The sequence below is a fragment of the Colius striatus genome, chromosome 1 (genome assembly GCF_028858725.1).
Source record: "Colius striatus isolate bColStr4 chromosome 1, bColStr4.1.hap1, whole genome shotgun sequence".
NCBI classification, from domain to species: domain Eukaryota; kingdom Metazoa; phylum Chordata; class Aves; order Coliiformes; family Coliidae; genus Colius; species Colius striatus.
In genome coordinates, this window is record NC_084759.1 from 173984243 (window position 1) to 174006945 (window position 22703).

Here is a 22703-nt window from a genome sequence, read left to right on the forward strand (position 1 = left end):
TGACTTAGATGAACTTTTACTTGTGTTGATCCTTGGCTTGTGTTTTAACATGAAGCCCTTAGTGAGACACAAAACAGTAGTTCTGTACTTACTCATTTACTGTCTTTCAGGAACATTTGGAAAGCCTTTATGGAGGCCTCAACTGGACTCTCTCTCAAGTTGTAGACAGCCAGCAAACTGCCAACCAAAAACCTCCTGTAAAAATCCTCATGCCTCACTGGACTTTGATGCAGAGGCAGAGGAAGATGGAAAGGAAAGGACAGTTTCTAGACGAGAAAATAGCATTTATGCTTACAAACAGTCCTTTGAAAACTTTAGGACCTCTACTTTCCAATCCTGTGATTTGGATACATAGCTCCTTTTGGACCTGCCATTGATTACTAGAACCAAAGAAATACTTTGACATACTACTACCTCAGTGTGGAACTTTATTTAAAAAGGGAGTAAGGAGGGGAAGAAGGGAAGAAAGAAACCACGTGATGCTATGAATTCAGAACAAATACATGCATTTTTGTTCAAATAAAGCATAATTGCCAAAATGCTCTACATTTTTATACAGGGAAAACATTCCTTACAAAAATACTATATTTCTAATTATTTTATGGCTTTGTTTTATGCAAATAATATCTTTTGTAAATTAATGGTGTAAATAATGCAACATATCTATTTCTATGTCGGACTTCATTTTATTGAAATGAGTAGTAAGCATTCTAATTTTGTACTGTTACTTGTGCCTTTTTTACAAATGGAAACTCCATGCTGGTTGCAGGTATCATGCATCTTATTTGCACATTACTTTTAATAAAATATGCTGCCATGTGGTCTCCGACCCACACTAGTGTAAGAAGAAGGAAAAGCGTGGATTATGTTTGGGGATGGTGTTGCACATGTAGGTGCCTTCTGTTGCGTGGTTGGCACCTTTATTTGACTAAACCTTGTATCTTCAGATTTTAATGTGTTAAATATGTTCAGCTTCCACGAGGGAGTGTGATCCTGTCACAGCTGCTGGGAAGGAGGGTTGCAGCTGTGTAAGTGTGCAGATCACCCACTTTGTGAATTCCCACCATTGGGTGTGTGAGTGCACATGTCCTAGGCTTTTGGACCACAGGCCTGTAGTGCCAACACAACCAGCCCCCACCTGGGGCAGGTTATAGAGCCATAGAATTGTTTGGTTGGAAAACACCTTTAAGATCATGGAGTCCATTCACTAACCTAAATAACCCCCATGTTCCTCAGCACCTCATTTACATGGCTTTAAATATGCACAGTGTATGTAGACATCCATATCAGGTAGAAGGGAGTGTCTGCCTGGTGCCATCTCTAAGTGGCCTAGTGTTAAGCATTGGCCAAACGTGTGGTGTGTGCCCAAGTCCTTCCTTTCCTGTGCCCTTTTGCAGATTTTAACTTGTGCTGCTGTTCCTTACTCAGCTGCCCTTCTCTGCTTGTAGATGATGAGATGAGAACTATGCTTCATGCAGTTGTTCAGTCAAGTTGAGCAACAGTAAACTTTCTGGATTAAATTTGTCATAATGAACACAATGCTTTTAACTATACAAAGTCTGAGAAAGGATTGCTTGCTATAAAATGCTAATTAAAATTAAGTGAAAGCACTCTTACTTGTTTTTCCATGTGCAGATGGCTTACTACTTTAAAAAGCTGTGAGTCCTGTCATCATCACTGCATCATAGCAGCAAGACTCAAAAATGGTTAATATTACGGGACATTGGCTTTTTCACTCTGCCTGCTTTGAAGGTGCAAATTTCCATGGCTGCCAAATACCTTCTTCTAAACTAAATTAAAAGCAGCTGTTAGAGTAGGCCATCACAGACATCATGGCTAAAGCAAGAGCAAAGGTTTCTCTGCCTGGTGCAACTGAGCTAAGGGCTTTTTGTTGTTTGTAGCCAAAAACCTGGTACCCAGATTGCGATGCAATTTCCCTTTAATTTAGGCGCCAGTATTAGACACAGGAAGTTAATCCATCCTTAGTCACTGGTGGTCTAAGTGTAGAGAACGGGTTTTGCGTGCTTTAGTTGATCATATTGCCAGATTTTCTGACTCTTATTGTTAATTTGTCTTCATTGCTGCCAGATGTGCTGATGTGGTGACAGACATTGATATGGGTATTTGATTATAATTAAGTGCATTTTGAAAGAGATTAACCTTTTTTCTGAGTTAAGCTCAAAGCTATAAGTCAATAAGGCAAGAAATCTTCACTCTCATTCACTCAATAACTCTCCTTTCTCTTTCCCCCACCCTCCATCACCCCAGTGATCCTAGCCTTTCTCAGGGGGAGGAGACCTGAGGGCCGTGATAGCTTGTGTTTGTAACCAGACATTGCTTTTTGACATATCTAAATAAACCCAAAGTAAGCTAAAAACAGTAAGTACATCTATCGTTCCAAAATTAATGCTTGTCCTTAAGAGTCCATGTTAAAGGTTCATCATGGAAAACAGGCTTTAAATTTCTTTTCTTTAGTGGCAGAAGGTTGGGAACAGTGACAATGTAATTCCTTTTTCATCTTCTCCCTTAAATACTTAACTTTTCTGACTTGCTGTTGGAGAGCATAAAGATTCTAATCTTCCATGGACGTCTATCTCTGTACCCAAATACATGTTCAGGGTCAATGGCTGAACCTTAAATGCTTCCCATCAAGTTCCATTTCGGATCCTAAAAATACAAATTGCTTTAAATTTTATTTGATGCCTTCAATAACCAGAAATGGAAATGAATGCTTCTGAGTCCTCTTTTCTGCTAGCATGAGTTTTCATGTTTAGTAAGTTGACTGGGCCTAAATACAGTGGCAATCTGTAAACTGCAAGATACCTGCAGTATCTTTGTATTTTTTTTTAAGACCACTGATGTAACCAAACATCTGTTTTAAAGGCTTTGCAAGTTCTCTTGCCTCCATTCTTTATTTTTTTTCCTTATTCTTTTCACCTCTGAAGATCCAGATGTTAGGGAGCTGGGAGATTGGTATTTATACAGCCAAAGGCAAAATCGTTGATGTCATGGGGAAATATTGGATAAAGCTTACCCTGCATCTCAGAGCCCTAGAATGAGAAACAACTGTTGCTGAATGAAAAAACATATTTAGCAGTTTTATGACCAGCAGCAACTGGAATCTTGTCATGGGCTCACCTGAAACTTGTACAATGTTTTTTAAAGACAATAATCTCTGGGTGGATCCACACAGCAATATGTTTTACCCAATGACCTCAATAACAAACAAACAACTGCTGAGGTACAGTTTCTGCAAGAGAGACAGAGAACTTCTGGAGAGAGTCCAGCACAGGGCCACCAAGATGATCAGGCGACTGGAGCATCTTTCTTATGAGGAAAGGCTGCAGGAACTGGGGCTGTTCAGTCTAGAGAAGAGGAGACTCAGGGGAGATCTCAATATTTTTAAGTATATAGATGGTGGATGTCAGGAGCTTGGGACATCCCTTTTTTCTGTTGTATCTTGTGATAGGACAAACTGTAATGGGAAAGAAGCTGGAACACAAAAAATTCCATTTAACCATAAGAAAAAACTATTTCACTGTGAGGATGATGGAGCAGTGGAACAGGCTGCTCAGGGAGGATATGGAGGCTCCTTCCTTCGAGGTCTTCAAGACCCGCCTGGACACATTCTTGTGTGACCTGGCCTAGGTGGACCTGCCTGTGGAGGGGGGTTGGACTAGATGATCTCTAAAGATCCTTTCCAACCCTACCATTCTATGATTCAATGCCTACACAGTCTCTTAACTGAAGGCTGTTACTGTTTCAAACACACAAAACCTTAAAGAGCTCTGCAATATTTCAGTACCAAAACCCTTGATTTAGAATTCTTGACTATTCGAACAGTGCCACAATGGCAGAGGCCCAAACTTTCTGCTGAAGAGCACTGCTGCTTTTCCAACTGTGGGCTCATTAGTGCCACTAAACATTTCTTACTTCCATCTTGGAGAGATCCCTTAAATACTTTGGTCGTATTCCTTGAACTGCTTTGAAGAGCTTGAAACTAAGACTTAAGATTCAAGATCCGTTAAGCCTTTGCAAAGATTTATGCTGCAAACGTTTGTGTTCTGCCAACCTTATAAGTCAGGACTGTAACTGGATATTGTGTTTCTTTTCAAGTACATGCAGAAATTTTACTTGCTGCTTGCAAGACTTGTCTCAGATATGACACATCTCAGAGAACTGGATTTTCTCAGTGAAGTCCTCTCCCTTTTTTTCTCACGTTATATATTGCTTTGTCATAGAGTGTCTGACTAATTGAATGTTAGTTTATCAGTGATGTGGAATTATTTTACCAAGAAAATAAAGGGTGGAGAGAGCCTCAGCTTATTTAGTGAAGGGAGGAAACCAACATTGCTTACCAGATATCTTCCTTTATTATATTTTAGAGAAGTGTCACAGCAGGGAATAAAAGCCCCAGTGTCTTTGCTCACTTATGTGTGGCAAAAACTGCTTCTCACAGTTGTTGTGCCTCAGTATTTGGGGTCAGCAAGTCCTGTGAAATAACATATGTGCGCATCCTATCTCTTACTGAAAGGCACAGAAGGTCTTTCCCCTTTTGCATGCTGCTTTTTCTCTCGTAGATCAATACTGCTCCCGTGTCCTTTGGGGGCCCTCTTTGGTAACCCACACTAGTGTCTCCCGTTTCTTGCCCTGATGCTGCGGTTACAAGCTGCGACAAATGTGTTCAGTTTTGTGTGTTCAGAGCTCAGTGTAGCTGAAGACAACAAGCCAGTAGTGGTTGGGTGCTGGAGGCGAGAAGTGTGGGGAGACAAGCTAGCCACAGCTTTAGGAAGCTCCTGGTATGAATATGCAGTAAACGTGTAATTGCAGAGACATATAAAATATTTACATTCCGTACGTGCATTCCCATGCTCTTCACAATGCTTCCTGTGTGTTTGATTCCACTTGCCCTCTGTGCTGTAAAGTGCCAAAAGCAGCTATGCACCAAAAACCATGTCATCAGGAGAGTTATGTCTTACTGCATCTAAAATCTCCTTTTCTGGCAGACAGGGAAACAAGATCCATTTTTTATTCTGTGTTTATGTTCAAGACTAAATATTGCTGGTGCAATGCATAATTTCCCAGAGTCACATGGTCCGTGGGGTCCACAGTGTCAGAATGCCTGTGATCAATGTGATTCAGGAATGCCATGGGATAACAAGACCTGAGAGTGAAGTAGGTAGCAATTTAAATTCCCTGCTTGTAAAACAAATTTGGGCTTTGTGACTGGAGTCTGGGATTTTATTTCCCACACAACTCACAGCCATAAATTACTCAAGATTATGAACTTCAACCTGATCAGTTTTCCTCAGCCATCAACAAGTGCTTTTGTGTTACACCCAGTTCAGCCTAACTGTTGACCATGGGCTCTTCACCAACAAGTGCAACGGTGGAGTTTGCAATCTGAGCAGCTGTGCATGCTATATTTTGAAATTAATGGTGGCTAATGTTAAGCCTGCAAATGTCAAATATAATAGTACTGGAAATTAAGATTTTACCTATTTAACAGAGGTAATGAATATGCCTTGAATATGAGACAGACTTTGAGGTTTTGTAAGCCTTTGCTTTGAAGGACTTCTGTTCAGCATGATCTAAAATGATCCCCTTATCTGCCCTAGCAATGTGCATCCAACTTATTTTCAGCACTTCCTTTGTAGATGCACATGGAGAAGCTGTGACTTATTAGATCTACTACTGGATAATGAAAATTCGGGTACTGATTATACCTCCAATTGAAAGGACATCTTCTTGAACAGTGAGGTGGCAGCTTTTACAGTAAAAATGATGCAAAACTGCATCAGCTCCTATCCACTTAAAGAAACTACCTTTGGCATTAGTCTTGCTGTCCAGTCTACTGATTCTAGAAATTATTCTAGAAAAGATTGTAATGGAGGAATTGACATTAATGTCCTTGGGCTTTGCTTGTACCACTGTCTTCCATTTTGCATTGCTATAACATGGAAAAGTCAGGACACAGAGCTCTCCAAGTGACAGGAAGAATTGCATCTGAAGAGATAGGCATATTTACCCCAGAAATGTTAGAGAAGTTTTTGAAACTGCTTTTCAGTCTCAGATAGACTTTAGACTCTTATAAACAATCAGAAAGATTTGGTCTCTCACTTGGCATCAGCAGGTCCCTCATGATCTGCCTTACTGTGTGCAGAAAGACTTTGCAAAATATTGACTGACATAGTCTAAAAGCAGAGAGCTCACCCAGATTAAAATTTAATCCACTGGTAACACATAATAATTGTTAACACATCTCCAAATAAGTCTTATGTTCAATAGTTTTTTAACAGCTGTGGTTCACTAGCAGAGCAATGAATCATAGAATCAGAGTGGTTTCTACTGGAAGGGATCTAGTTCCAAGCCCCTTGCCATGAGCAGGGAGCCCTTTCACTAGTCAGATTTCTCAAAGCCTCATTCAACCTGGCCTTGAACACTCTCAGGGATGGGGCATCTACAACCTCTCTGGACAGCCTGTTTCTGTGCCTCACCACCCTCACAGGGAGGAGCTTCGTAATATGTAATCTAAAGTTACCCTGTGTTGTGGTTTTGCCTGCGCCAGGTTTCGGTAGCAGAGGGGCTACAGAGCTGGCTTCTTTACACAAAGAGCTGCCAGAAGCTTCCCCTGTAGCTGATAGGGCTAATGCCAGTCATTTCTAAGATGGACCCCACAGCTGACCCAGGCCTGGCCTGGGTGACTGAGATAACACTTCTGTGAGTAACGTAGTTGAGAAGAAGTTTCTGGACAGTTGCTAAACTGCAGCAGAAACAGGGAGTGAGAATATGAAAACCTCTCCCTAGACACCAAGGTCAGTGGAGAAGGAGGGGGAGGGAGTAGGTGCTTAGGCCCTGAAAGAAAGACTTCCCTGTGACCCATGGTGAGGACCATGGTGAGGCAGTTGTGCCCCTGCAGTCCATGGAGGCCACCGGGAAGCAGATATCCACTTGCAGCCCATGGAGGACCCCACGCCATAGTGAGTGTGTGCCTGAAGGAGGCTGTGACTCCACGGGAAGCCCATGTTGGAGCAAGTTCCTGGCAGGACCTGGGAGCCCATGGGGAGAGAGGAGCCCACACCACAGCAGGTTTGCTGTGATCCTGTGAGGGACTCAGGCTGGAGCAGTCGGTACCTGAAGGACTGTTCTCCCCATGGATGACCCATACTGGGGCAAGGTGTGAGGAGCTGCCCCCGTGGGAGGCCCCATGCTGGAGCAGTTCGTGGGGAACTGTAGCCTATGGGAAAGACTCACGTTGGAGAAGTTCATGAAGGACTGTCTCCTGTGGTAAGGACTCCACTCTCCACTGTAGCAGAGGGAAGTGTAATGAGGCCTTCCACTGAGAAGAAGCAGTGGCAAAGTCAGTCAGCTTCTCATCCATTCCCAGGAAGAGCTCCACCACTCCAGCTGGTCATTGACATAGAAGGTGACAACCCCTCCCCTGCCTGCCCTTTCTGGAGAGCCTATACCCTTCCATTCCAGCCCTCCAGTCACAGGAGCCATCCCTTCACATCCTTATGATGCCAGTAAGATTGTTTATTCCCCATGTCACGAGTGTTTGCAAAGAGGCATTGAAGTCAACCTTGAAGAAGTTGACTTGAAGTCTGGAGTGGCTGGAATTCCTTTGTGCTGCTTTTCACAGGTGTGCAGTGAAGAAGCCACTATTTGAGTAAGTTGTAGATATATATAAACATATACATAAACATATATAAACAAACCAGCTCTTACAATTGAAACCAGCCACTCTCCTGGCTTAAAATAACCTGTACTCACACTGCTACTTGCTGCGGATCTGCATGCTAGCAGCATTAGAAAAGTATCAGTGATGTCCAGAGCCTGGCTCCTGCCACACACCAACCGTACCCTTCATTAGCCTAAACTACTTTCTCTATTAACCTTCCCTCAGGAAAGGAGAAATGGCCTCCATCATAACTAGTTCACACACAGCCTTCCACCTCAGCTAGAGAATGGAAAGTGTCAGGGGTGCTTGCAAGCAGTCTTGTGGGTATTTGCTGTAAGCAGGGAAAAGTTAATCTGCTCTAATTTCAGCAAGGGGACAAAAACCTGTGCCTAAAATAGTACTTAGCACAAATTAAGTTTCACATGTGACTACACAGTAGGTAAAGTAGTAAAAAGATGGTGATGATGGAAAATATGACTAATCAGAAAGCTGTATTAGCTTAATGAATAAAATTATACTTCAATGTAAACTGAGGTTCCTAAGTGCCTCATTTAAAAAAATGTGTTTGTTTATTGCTCTGTAGCTTGTAACAACTGTGTTATTTCACCTACCAGCACACTCTAGCAGTTTAATCTGAAGTAGCATTTTCACTCAAAGCTCACTTTTTCATTCAGAACTGGAATATGGGGTGCAGAGCCCTTTGGGTTATCAGGGCAGAACAGAGCAGGCGCAGAAGCTGATGTGGGCAGGGCTGTTGCTTTTTCTCTCCCAGCTGCACATCCCTCTCCCCAAATCCAGTTAATCTGAGCTTGGCAGGTCACCTGTGGATTGACTGTCATTGCCACCAGAGAATGTTTCTCTTCCTAATTTCTTAGTGGTTCTGACTCAACAAGTTTCTGTAGTCACAAAGAGTGAGGCTTAATATTTTTCTGTGTAATTAGAAGAGTTCTGTTCTCTATACATTTTGAGAACTGTAGGAAGATGGCCTTTTCCATGTGCTGCAGGCACAGGAGCCGCAGTGTCACCCCCACGCTTGGGGGCACTCCCACCTCAGACATGCCCTGTGCCAGCAGATCTCCAACAGCACCTCCAATTCAGGACCTGTGCAAGCACTGCCTAAATCATCGCTCCCATTAAACTGAAGTGCAAATAAAAGGCTGTGTCACACAATTGTCTCTCCAACAAGGAAGCTGAGGAAACTTCTTTAAGTCTACAATGTTTGATCAACTTCAGTTACTTTAAAAAAACCCCAGCAACGTAAACATCACTGTGTTGCTGGATGGTGGAAGTTGTATATGACATTCTCAGATATTGTCAGCTATCTTCCCTGCTTTCTTCAACATCTTACCATCTTTCAGGGAAAATGTTCCATAAGCAAACAGAAAAGCAAGTTATTGTTGGTGAGGAGGCTGAGAAGAGGCATCTGGGAAAGGCATTCCCACCTCTTTCCTTTACCCAAGCCTTTCCATCTCTTTCATGATGTTGGATCTCTTTTCTCCTCACAAAAGCTTGTTAAATGAAAAAGTAAGAATTTGTTCGTATAATTCCTAGCAATGGCAAAGTAGCTATTCTATCAATTTCATGGGATTTTTCTTTTTTTTAATGAGGTCTTTCACAAAGGAGTTTTGAGCTTATGTGGGCTTCTTGGGTAAGCTTCATATTTTCCTCAGGAAAAAAAAAAAAAAAAGAAAAGGTTCTGCTTTTTTAGGGCCAGGTGTTTTATATAGCTAAGTTAAAACATGCCTGGAAAGGCTACGGTTATTCTGTCTGTAAAGTCAGGCACCTTTTTTTCCCCTCTGCCCACCCCCCACTTTTATAACATTTAGCGTACATCCTTTTCAACATGTTGTTTATTTCTGTGTTTTCTTTTTGTGAATCTCCCACTACCATTAATGTCTTTGAAACATGGGATTCAAAAGTGGGCATTTGTTTCCTCCTCTTCCACGAATATTCTTACAGATGTTTCTGTAAATCAGTTCCAGGGCTGACATAGCATTTGGCCACTGGACAAATGTGCCATAATAACGCGGCTCAGTAAAATGTGGAATTTCTGAGGTACTGCTTGTAACTTTTTCAACACTGTTGTAAATTCCCAGCCATGTCAGCACAGGTGGAAACAAAGTCATAAATAACATGTGTGTGTGTGTGTGCGCACGTGCACACATGTGTATGTGTAGAGGCTGGGGACTCAAGGTCTTATGTACTTATTCCCTAGGTGGTTCACCTCTTCCATGATCTAATGCAGGTACTTGAAGTGAATTAAAAAAATAGATCCCTTCATTAAAACCAAAATAATCTTGCTGACAAAGTTTTAGAAAGAGAATGTGTGTGTTCAAATTGAAGCAAGCAGGCTTTTGCTGCTCTGGGTATGAGCCAGCCCTGGTAAGTCATGCCAAACTTCACAGCAACACTTCAGACGACAGTGAAAGAGCTATTTCTGCTACCCACCATGAGTTTCTGTTTCTCAGGGACCTGAGCTGAGCCGCCTTGACTTCAGGAGAAACCAGTGGTGAAATCAGGAGCATTCAGCTGACAGCTCACAGCACTGGGCAAGTGAGGGAATGCACACAGTCCCTGTATCTTTTCCTTTTCAGTTTCCTTGTTAGGTCAATTCCAAGAAGCAAGACATTTGGATATTCTCTTTTTGTCAGAGAAATTAGTTTCTAATACTACAGTTTTTTTGACCATTTAACAGTAGAGTCATGTTTAGGAGTACAGCTAATGCGAATGAATGGGCTATGCTGTTGAGGCAGTGCCTGTCTGACTACGCCAACCCCTGCAGGAAGTGGCCTTCACCTGAATACATACTAAGCCTGGCAAAGAGTTAAAACATCCTTCCACCCAAAAGAAATAGTTTCTGGCTGGTCTCTTTGAATCCATGAGTATAGAGCTACTCAGGAGCAGTTACACAATAGTCAAGGCCAAAAGATTTGGAGGTATCTTAGGGAGAATTTGATGAGCTTGTTTTGCTGAACTACCTGAGAGGGAAGCTGGGTTCTAGGAGCATTGGTTTGATGAGTATCACCTCTTCTTAGAGTCAATGCTAGGAAATAATACTGCTAAACAACCAAATAATAAGCTCAGTCAAAGAATCAATTTCTTAGCTACTATTTCAATCATTAGAGAAGTGTGATTTGGACAAAATACCAAGTCATAGTACACATTAATACTTATAATCTGCAGATACAGTGACTAACGTTGAGCTGCACACAAAGCTAGCATTAAAAGAGTGTTTACAGTCACAGTTACAGACTTTAAAATCAGGTATTGCTAAAGATAAAAATTAGTATTTGGCTTTGTCGATGTCCTTATGCACTTTCTGTGTTTACCTGCTTGGAAACAAGAAATTTTTTAAATATAGTAATATATGTTGTATTTTCACTTCTTAAATTTATTTCAGATACAGTGTTACTGTTTTATGGTTATCCATATTCATTTCAGCATTTCCCAAGCAAGGCATGCTTAAACCTGGGTCCTCTTATCTGTCAAAGTATTTGATTGAAGGGAAAATTCATAACTCTATTCTCAACAGACTTCAAATTCAGCCTACTTTTAAAAATTATTTTTGTCCTGCATGTTGCAAAATGGCATACTTAAATATTAGGTCCTGTATAACTTAAAACCAATCGGTTCAAAAGGTGACCAAAACCAGTATAACCAGTATATTTCCTTCAAGTGGTAAAGTGGTAGCTCCTTGTTACTGCTGCTGTTCCTAGTCCTTCTTGTGTCCATGGTCGAGATTTTCCCACTTAGCAGGGCTCCTGTCTCAGACTTTCAGCTTGCACAGAGAAGGCAAGGTGTCGTGTGGTGGCTTGTTTGGTTTTGTCGGGGTGGAAAGACTCAACAAATGTGTCTCAAATGTTTGTTCTCTAACAATATTTGTTCCTAACTAAGAATAAGGAACAAAGGGCACAGCTCAGCTGAATTCAGAAAGTGGCAAATGGGTTTATAAAAGCTGCACACGTGAAAACAGATTTTTAATTCTAAGCTGTTGTGCATCTGATGCTGAAACTGTGATTGTTAGCAATCTCCTGACTTTAAGTGCTCATAATGAAGGACAGGAGGACTAGAGATAGAGTTTGGTCTATTTTGCCAAAACTATGACAAATTATTGCAGGAAATGTTCCTCCATAGAAGCCATCTGGATGTTCCTCCTACAATGTGCTTAGAAAGATTTCCTAAAACCTGCTACTCAAGGCAGGAATCTCTTTCTGACTTTCAGCCCAACTTTACTCAGGACAGGCATTTGCTTTTTGGAATAACATGATTCAGTTGCTGAAAACAGATGGAACTGTATCCAATATTTAGATTCCAGTGTTTTTATAAAGGCCAAGTATATTTCTTCTCAGCCTTTCTCTTGCAGAGCCCCAGAAGCCAAATTTCTGTTCTTCCCTTTGAATTTGAATTATTCTTTCCTTAATTAGTTTAGAAGCCATTTTTGACATCTTTCTTCAAAACTTATAAATCCAAATACCTATCACAGTAAACCAACAATGACAATAATTTGAAAAATTAGTCTTGTTCTAAACCTTGAGTTAAAGATTGAAATCCTCTAGAAGAATCAAAAAGTGAATCTTGGCGTTTCTTTTGTGTTTGATTAAAGTCCCCTTGTGAGGCCCGTTAAACTTATTACACAGGACTAAGAAGTTCTGCAGATCTACAGGAACTGAGGTAATTGGAGGAAGGAAGAAGAGACGTTCTGCTGAGCAAAATCACAAAAAGATGCTGGCTTGTTCTAAGACAGGCTGTTATTCTGGGTGGAGGTTGGCCTTGTTTGAGAACACCAGTAATATTCCTGTTTACATTAAAATTTTATCAGGGCTCTGGTGGTAAAGTATAGGACAACTGGAGGGGCTGGTAACAGTGCAATGGAACGCTAGGTTTAAATGTTTCTATAAAACGATCTAATCTCTTACTAATACAGCCAGCAATTAATTGGCACTTACAACTAATGGAAGTAAATCAACTTGATAGCTTTCAAAATGTGTCATTTCTCAGAAACATACATTTTCATGAAAAGCAAGAACATGCTCTGACACTTTAGCTTGTCTGTTCTCCATTCTGTTCACACTGAATGTTGTTTAATGCATGTGAATAATTTTAATTACACTATAACAATTTAACATTGTAGCCTTAAACCTGAAATGATATATACAAAAGAAGGCAGTGAAAGCAAAAAAAGGAAAGGCTTAACTTTCCTGAGAATGTAACAAACTAAGCAAAATAAAGTCATATTCAGACCACCTATGAGGCCAATGTTAGCAACGTCCACAATAGCTCCTGCATCTAAGTTTGAGAATGCAACAAAGCATTTGAGCTGCAGACTATCAAGAGGTTCAGGAACCTTTCTGTCCATACATGCAATGTATGACTGGATGACATTTTTTACTTGAAACTTGCATGTTGTTGGAATTTACCTCATGGTGCTTCTGTTGTGTAAAAGTAAGACATCTACGTAACCATCCAGCGTTTCCTCAGTGGTAATGGTGAGAAGGAACCACTGGTACTTCCCTAGACCTTTTCTGGAACTGAGATTACCAGGAGGAGATTTGGCTGATCGATCTCTCTCCCTTCACAAGGAACCTCGGTGACCATGAGGCATGGATATGTACATAACTGATAGATGGTAAAGCTATGTGAAATGAATCCCAAAACAAGTGTCAACTGGTTGAAAATGCCCTGAAGATACCACCTATCATGTATGGCCTGAGAGATGCATTAGTGTGAATCCTAGCTGTGTGTGGCAGAAAAGATATTTTTTTTCTCATTGTATTTTCACAGAGTTTAAGTCCCTTCAAAACACAGTGGTCTTATTTTTCTTGTTTAATCTCCCTTTTGCTTTGTTGATGTGCATAAGAAAGAAACATGATCTTTTCTCGGAGTTTCTAATCACCTGAACCATAAACCTCAGGTGGAAATTGTTACTATGCTACCATGCTCACATATTTATGAAATGCTTCTCTGTCTGTGTCCTGACATGAAGCTAAAGCCAAGCAGGTGAAAGCAGGCTCTTCTTTGAAACAGAATAATTTGGTAAGCAGAGGCAGCTTTCCCAGCTGCAAAGCATTCCCTGGCTCCATGTTTTTTCACCCCTGAGGTCCAGCTTTGTGCACCAGATGTTTCTTTTTTCTATCTTCCTCACACTTGTCATGAATTCACAAACAGGGCAGGTGGCTTTGCTCTGCAGCTGTGAGATTAATCTGTGTTAGCTCAATAGGTGCTTACTTCTACCTTTAGGCTGGGGTTGTTTTTTGCCTTTGTGTATTTGGTGAAGGGTTTTGTCCTTACGTATTGTGCAGCCAGCATCATTTAAAAGGAATTAGTTTTCTCACAACAGAATTCTTGGTTTCCTATTAGTACTTCCTTAATTGAAAAGATTGCTCAGACTTCTCATCAGCTGAGCACAAAAACACCCAGAGATACAAGAAATTGTACAAATTGAGAAAGAAAATGTAATTATTTTCTTTTTTAAATTCATCCTATCATTCCTGAAACACTTCACAAGAGTACTTTAAGAGAAACACTGCCACCTTTACCTTGCACTGTCTATGTTTCTCTAATGAGAATGAAATGTGCTTGGGGTAGAGATCTGGGCCAATATTCTTGATTTTTGTTCTTCTCCTGGGCTTTTGCTTTGCGTTGCTCTTCTCAAACGTGATGGAGAGACTACTTTATCGCTAACTTCCATTCAGAAATGTTGTATTCATGTATGAGGTTTTAGCAGCTTGGATTTTGTTATTAAACTACATGGAACTATAAACTCTTTGTTTAAGCACACAAATGTGAAAACAGGCACAGTTTTTATCACACACTCCTCAAAGACCTAATATAGTCACTCTGATTATGAATCTTCAGAGGTGAGCCCGAAAAACACAAAGCAGTATTGGATTTAATTTACTGTTTTGTTATAGGAGTTTCCATTATGCACATGTTTATTTTGTAAGTTTGAATGGGAAAATTATGTTTTGCTGCTGGAAAATTCTTATAACTTTAGACTATGACTCAGAGGAACAAGCAAAAGACAAGATATTTCTTAACATATAGAATGGAAAAAGAGATTAACAATTTCTTTTTGCACAGAAAGTATTGTTCCATATCAATAACATCTTGAAAAAAAAGTTGAACTTTTGAAATAGCAGCAGGCTGAAAAAAGTAACTTTATTTTACATTTTTTTCATAATTTTGAAACAGTCAATTTCATTTTCCCTTAGTGAAATATTAATATGCTTCCCAAGCAGTGTCCTCAAGGCTTCAGAAGCATTCAAATGTCCTCATCAATATACCTGATGTTCTGATATATTAAAAACCTGTCTTTTGAATACCAGAGAGGTTCACTTCTAGCATCAGTAAACTTGCACAGCAAAATGAGATTTCTAGGTTGGGAACCTACAGGAAGATGAGAATATCCTCACTTAACATCTCAGTTTCCCTGTTCAGGCCTGTTCTCTTCTCTGGAGTGAATCATCTAATTCTCTCTGTGACGAAATGCAGATATGTTTCTGGTGACAAAGCTGTTTGAGGCTGCTCCCAGTGGTCAGACGGGGAGGGACTAGCACTGTTCTTCCCACACAGCTTTCAAATCAAGGTCCAGGGCTTGTAACACAGACCCTTGATATCATGATGTACGACTCATTGGCTTGATAACCTGTAACGCAGTCCTTACATAATTTCAGGGCATTATATCTGTAAAAAACTAAAAAGGATGGGGAGAGAAAAAGGAATGAGAGAAACTTAAAAAGCTTCAGAAGTACTGATGTCTTAAATTCACAGAAGTGCCAACAGGAGCCTGGAGGCAGCATAGGCTTAGAGCTATTCTGTAGGACTGCTGACAGGGTTTTGTACCAGAGCTTTTCCTGAGCAGCATGTACACAAGCAACCCTGTGTCCCTTGCTCTGGAGCCACGTACTAGTCCCTTGGGTGGATAGCTCTGTGCACTGCAAAACTAGTACTGCAATCCCTGTTGAGGCCTCAGCTGGAGTACTGTGTCCAGTTCTGGGCTCCCCAGCTCAAGAGAACTTCTGGAGAGAATCCAGCACAGGGCCACCAAGATGATCAGGGCACTGGAGCATCTTTCATATGAAGAAAAGCTACGAGAACTGGAGCTGTTTAGTCTGGAGAAGAGGAGACTGAGGGGAGATCTTATTAATATTTACAATTTTCTAAATGGTGGGTATCATGAGATTGGGGCATCACTTTTTTGCTGTATCTAGTGACAGGACAAGGGGTAATGGAATGAAGCTGGAACACAAAAAGCTCCACTTAAACATATGAAAAAACTATTTTACTGTGAGAGTGACGGAGACCTGGAACAGGCTGCCCAGGGAGGGTGTGGAGTCTCCTTCTCCGGAGATTTTCAAAACCCACTTGAACATATTCCTGTGCAACCTGATCTAGGTGAACCTGCTTCTGCAGGGGAGTTGGACTAGATGATCTCTAAAGGTCCCTTCCAACCCCTACCATTCTATGATTCTATGATCTCACAAGTGTAATTTAGATCTTTGACTGGATGTGTTCACAGCCTGATCAGCATTAAAAACTATAACAGCATCAATTCCCACGTGCAGGCAGGGCAAAGGACCAATAGCTCTGAACATGTATCAGTTTGGGATTATTGATCTTTGTTTCCATAGCAAAAACTTCTGTTCACATGTGAAATGTGAGAAAGGAGGGAGAAGGTTGTGAAAAATCTCTAGGGAAAAAAAAGAGAGTAAAAAAAAAAAAGGCATCTACAGAACCCAACGTGTCAGCAAAGACAAAAGAAGATATTTTGGTTTTTTGTAAATATAAAGTGTACTAAAAATGAGTCTAGATAAGATTGCAGCTGCTGTACTCTGAGTTAGCTTGAGCTGGAAGCTCAGAAGTTAATCAATCTTTGACTCAAAGGATGGAGGTTTTCCACTGGGATCCTTTTCTACCCTATACAATATTTCTGCACTGTATCGGTAAAGTTAGGCTCAAGGGGTGGTTTCTCATTCAGTTTCTTCAGCACTGGATACATTCTTATACTTTGCTCTGACTGTTGGCCAAGTATACCAGAAGCGTTAACGCTTCTTATTTTAGGGGAGTGTCATGGTTTAACTGCAGTGGGCAGCTCAGTCTCACTCAGCTACTCACTCACTCCCTTCAATGGGGTAAGGAAGAGAATGAAAAAGGCAAAAGCGAAAAAACTCATGGGTTGATATAAAGACAGTTTAATAGTGAAGCTGAAGCTCCATGCAGAAGCAAAGCAAACCCAGGAATTCTTTCCCTACCTCCCATAGGCAAGGGAGGTATCTCCAGGAAAGCAGGGCTCTGTCACAGGAAGACAAACACCATCACTACAAATATCCTTTGCTTGTCCTCGAAGCTTTAATTGCTGAACATGATGTCATATGGTATGGGATATCTCTTGGGTCAGTTTGGGTCAGCTGTCCTTGCTGTCTCATCTCAGCTCTTGGTGCACCCCAGCCCACCCACTGGCAGGGCAGGGTGAGAAGCAGAAAAAACCTGATGCTACTCAAGTGCTGCTCAGCAATAACAAAAACATCCCTGTGTTATCAACACTGTTTTGGTGACAAATCCAAAACACAGCACCATACAAGCTACTGTGAAAGAAATTAACTCTATTCCAGCTAAAACCAGCTTAAGGTGAAAGTGCACTATGAGATTATAATTAGGGAATATTGTTAAATTTACCTGACACCTTCCTTTTTTTTTACTGATTTTTGCCTTTCTTGTTGTAGTTTGTTGCATTTCTAAATTACTTACAAGACATGCAATATGACATCCTGCCCTTGCTGAAATCAACTAGCTTTAGATAGGTCATGGTGTAACCCAGGAAAAAAAAAATACAGAAAAGTTTTTTGCAGGTTAACTTGTGAACATTTTACTGTATTCGGTGACTTTAAATAACCAGTGTGTTGTGATTTTGGAGGTCCTTTTAAAAATTGACAAGGCTTTTCTTTTCAGAAAAGAAAAAACATATGGAAAAGAAAAGGTCATGGTGTCAAAATTTAGAAAAACAGCTGTAAAATGATCTTGCCAGCATTCTTCCGGGGAATATTTATTCAAGACAAAATATAATAGATTCATTGAAATAATTGACTTAAGGAAATAATTTGACCAGCTCTTCAGTTAACTTGGCATTAATTTGACCAAAAAAAAAAAAGCAGAATAAACTCTTATCTTCTGTTAGAATCTTCTGTTTTCCTTCCTTGTTAAAATGCTCACAGATAATTTTTATTGGTAGTAATTTGGTGTTAGTAGATAACCAGCAATTTATTACTAGGTTCATGCCATATTGCTTCTCCAACTTGCAGAAACCTTTCTTTCATGCATAAAACACTTTTTAATTTATCACCTCTTGAGAGCATTTAAGCAACTGTGATTCAATTAAACCAATGTTCAACTGTGCCTGTGTTTCGCACTTGGCTGATAAAAGAAAAAGATGGAACACATTACAACTATTGATTGACTATAGTTTATTTATGGTTTTAACCTATAAGTCTTTAACAATCACCTTAATTTTACGTGTGTGTGGAGAGTGCTGAGCTGATAAAAGAAAGCTGCAAGCGCAATCCATACTGAGAAAGGAGAAGCAGGCATTAGCGCTTTATCTGTTTATGTAGTGAATTTATAGCTTGTGACTTTGTCAGTTCTAGAGAGCAATTTTCCTTCTTACTTGCATAACAGGGATGTCACAAGCACTAGTAGTGCAATCTTCCCAAAATTGGCATAGCCTCCAATGCCATTTTAAGGGATTTTTATAGGGATTCAGTCTCTCATCCATTTCTGTTAGTTTGCCAAACTCTCGTGACAGACTTTCTGGTGATGTTGTAATATCAGTTTGTCAGATAACTATATACTGACTTGCCCAAGGTCATGTAGAAAGTCAGATCCAAAAAGAAGCTAAACATATCATTATTCATTTATTTATTTATTTTTACACTGGGCCAGGCTGCATTCTAATCCAGAGGGAAGTGCTAAAAATTTCAGTAGCATTTAGTCCATCTAAGGGAGTGAGGAACACAAGGATGGATACAACCCAATCCTTGAAAATGAAAAAGGAAGAAAAACATGATTGCACTATTTTTTGCTATTTAATCTGTTGTATGGCATTCACAGGGAAGCCTTGAAATAGAGACACTCAGAACACAAATTAGAAGGGTAGATAGTGAAAGGTACTTGAGGTACTTACCTTGCTGTGCATTTCACAGGTTTATCTGAGTGATAGCTCTTAAAGCTGTTACTTTGCAGGAATTCACAAGAACAAGGAAAACCACTGTTTGTGTTTGGCTTTTTAGTTATTCCTTTGTGCAAAAGGCATTTTCTGGAGCACAAGCACAGATAACAAGATATCTCCTTAGAACCAAACCCCAAAAGCTTATTGACACTAACATTTCTTCATCAGGCTGTTCTACTCAGTAAATACTCCTCATAGCCCACAGAAAAGTTCGGGTGAGTTTAAAGAGTGCAAAATGTTGTGGCAAAGAGAGGTTTCAATGATCACAGAAACAATGAGTCAGAACCAGTAGAAACTTTTCCTTTAAAATTTTATTTAGCACAGAGCTTTTTTTAAACAAACAGACTATTTTTTTTCTTGCCAGAAACTCAATTTGTTTATATTTTTTCCACTTTAAAAAGACATTTTCTTCAGAAATAGAAAGTAGTATTGTAAGATACATGTTGGTCTTGTTTTTAAGGAAGACAATTATTTTTTCCCAATAACTTGATTGCAGCTGGTAACAATGATACAGCAAGGGCAGCTGAGCAGTCAAGTGGAGGTGGGAACCAGCAGGATTCCAGGCAAGCTGAGTCCTCTCAGAGGTTCCCATTAGACATTTGTCTTGAAGTTGATGCAACACTGGGTATGGCTGACTTTTATTTTGTTTTTTAAACTTATTTTCTCAATCTTTTCATGACTGACGACAACCACAGAAAGATGAGGGTTTTCTATGTTTTGGTTTGTTATTTGTCTGTTGGTTTGGGGTTTTTTTTCCCCTACCTAGGGCTCTCTTCCGTGTTTTTTTCTTCCTCTTATTGTTCCCAGTTTATTTCAGCCAGCTATTTGGATAAGCTTTATGGTTTACTTTGTACTGAGCTGTTGCTTTCTGGCTGTGGCTTCCACCTCTAATTTTGTGCATAATGAACAAAATAGAAGAAAGATAAACACAATAGCAAAATATGTCATTATCCTTAGTATCTCTTCTGTGCTTTTTACTGATCATATGCACGTCATTTGTAGTGCTGCCAAGAGCATCTGAGCCTCAGTCAACTACCTTTGGGATTGTAATTCCGTTATGATCTATTTTCCTATTTATTTAGATTTGAATGGTTTACTAGTGCAGCTTGGAAAAGACAGAGGCAAAGGTCTTTGGACTAAGTTTCTGTTGAATTAATATGAGCCATTTCACATGCCATTGGGTCCTGGCATAATACATTTTGGTCTGGCCTTGAGAACATAAATTCAATTCATTTATTTTCTTTTTTGTCTCCTATCTTACTTGAGCAGTAGACACTCTTATCACAAATCAATGCTATACTAGCAACTGATTATACCTAAAGAAGGATAATAGATACAAGAAGTTCATTCATCTGTCTATCTTGTTATTTATTCTACATATGTTAAAAGAACATGTCTGCTACACAGACTACTCTATTTCGTTTTCTTTCCTTTAGTCCTTGCACATGGAAATATAGCTGCAGAGGGAGTGGTGGAATTTTTGTTGTTGGAGTTTTTCGTGTGGTTTTTTTTTTCTTGAGGAGAGGAAAGAGAGATGTGATCTGTATTATTCATAGGGAAAAAAAAATATGGCCAAGAGGTAGGTCTGGTGAAGTAAATCACAGGGAAAATCGGTAATTAAACTTAACAACTTAAAGTATGTACATAAGAGCTCAATATAGTTCTCTCTGAAGGGCCATATTTCAAAATACACCTTTACAGTCAGAGTTGATGGTAGATTTCAAAATGTCTCTAGCATAGATCTCTGTTCTGTAGAAATCTATACTTAAGAGGATACTCCAGTCTGCTTTTGCAGACTGCTATAAGGAACAGCTACTCCTACAAAGCCCTTCATCTCATCCTGATTAACAGATTTTAAATGTCAGATAAAATATGATTTAGTGATGCCTTTTTCTCCCCAGCAATAAAAAAACCCATCTAGCTAAATAACTCAGATGTACCTGCTTGCTACATCAATGCTTAAAAGTTCATTAGGATGAGTGCTGCTCATAATCTTATAGAAACTGAAGTCTTGCACTTTTTTTTGATATTGTCATAGAGTTGTGTTCCAACATGGCAGGCCTCATGATGGAAATGATGAGTATGTTGTGTATTCAGGATCCTTAATAATTCTGCAGTGAATGAAAAACAAATACTGAGCAGTATGCTTCAATACAGACATGGGATTTAAAAATACTTTGTGTATGATCATCAAATAGTTATTTAAGTGAAACAGTAAAGATTATGAACACAGGTATCAAGCTTCACACTTAAATTATTTAAAAGAAAAAAAGCATTTTTCTTATGGAGTTAAAATGAATAGTTAACATATTTGTGTATGCACACTTGTATATACATCTTAGAGATTTGCAGCTGTGATTCAGCAGATGGTGAGAACATTGGCAGTTGCTCAAATATATCAAGGAGTTGGTGACATTGCTTTTGACCATCTCAACTACTGAATTAAAATTCACTTAATTTGAATACCAATATTAAAAATATTGAACTGAAAACCCCTTATGTCTGTATAGCTGCTGAATTTCTAGATAAAACAAGAAATTGAGGTAGTGAAATCATGAAGCAATGTAATATGAACTCATCACCGTTGGGGAGTGAGATTAAAGCACAGAGTCAATGCAGCAAATTTCTTTGCCATCTGCTCTTTCAGTTTCTTAACCATGTTGCAAGGCAGGCAGCATCCTCCCTTTTGTCCTATTAAAAGTGACATGTGCTGTCTTCTGCACCAAGATATTCAATGCAGTCCAAACTTCACGCTTTCTGAATAGCAATTAAACAGAGCAGACTTGGACCAGGTCATGGGAAGTTATCTTTCAAGGATTGTCCATTAAATTCACTAAATGTAAACTCAGAGTAGTCAGTGCTAAGCTAAGCTCTAAGAACCAGTCCTAAATGAGCTAATCTGTGTACTGAAAGACAGTGATGTAGGCTTTTTCCCATAATGTTTAAACCCACTAAAGAAACTTGCCACAGGTCTCTAAGGTAGTCAGTGAAAGTTAATGTGAGTATTTCCACATGTCTTTAACCTGTTCACCCATAGTCATATCTTCAGCCGACATCCAAACTACAGGAGAGGATCTTTACATGTATGTGAAACAACTACAACAGAAACATATTCCATGGAGAAAAGTAAGGCAAAAAGGCAAGAAAAAGAATTAAAACTGTAAATAGTTTTCTGGTTTTAACCTGTCTTCTTCTACTAAAATTAAAAAACTTGATTTTTGATCACATTTTAGAATGAATTTTCTCACAGTTTCTATATGGATCTAGTGTATTTGCATTGATTGTTTCAAAATACCACTGTCTTAAAAAGAGTCGTCATTTAAATATTCTTAAAAGTTTTGTTAAAGTTCTAGTAACTAATTTTTTAGTTTTATTTTTCAAGAACCAATCCTTATTTCATTATCAGTTTTTTGGTGCAAAAGATTGCAACAATCTGAAGTGAATGAATTAATCTCACCCATGAAAGAGCAAAGGTTGAGAGTGAGGTCTAAGTCAGAATCTGGAATACAAGGTCTACGTTAAGCAAACGGAAACATCTCAGCTGTAAGTACTTCATAGCCATCCTCCATTCTTCTTTATTTTCTTTGTAACTTTAGTTGCACTAGATATTGCTCCTTGCTGAGAAAAACACAGCTTCTCTCCTTTCGTTCCCTGCTGGAATGCCACTGTTTCTGTGGGGTGTTATTTTTCCCCCTTTTTTAATTTTCAGAGCATATTATGAGACTATAACTTATTTTGAATTTGCAAAATAGAGAAAGATTTTCAACCTAGGGCCACAGAAGCTCCTGTAGCAGAGTAGAT

The 22703-nt window shown here is 39.6% G+C and overlaps 1 protein-coding gene across 1 annotated transcript in view; it reads left to right on the forward strand.

Annotated features, from left to right (window-relative positions):
- The window catches only part of LRIG3 (leucine rich repeats and immunoglobulin like domains 3), a 38434-nt gene extending 37797 nt beyond the window's left edge, over positions 1–637 (forward strand). Inside the window, exon 19 of the mRNA XM_010196030.2 lies at positions 111–637. Within this exon, the coding sequence (XP_010194332.2) occupies positions 111–355 (245 nt within the window). The 3' untranslated portion in view covers positions 356–637. The remainder of the gene's footprint in view (positions 1–110) is intronic.
- Positions 638–22703: the final 22066 nt, after the last annotated feature.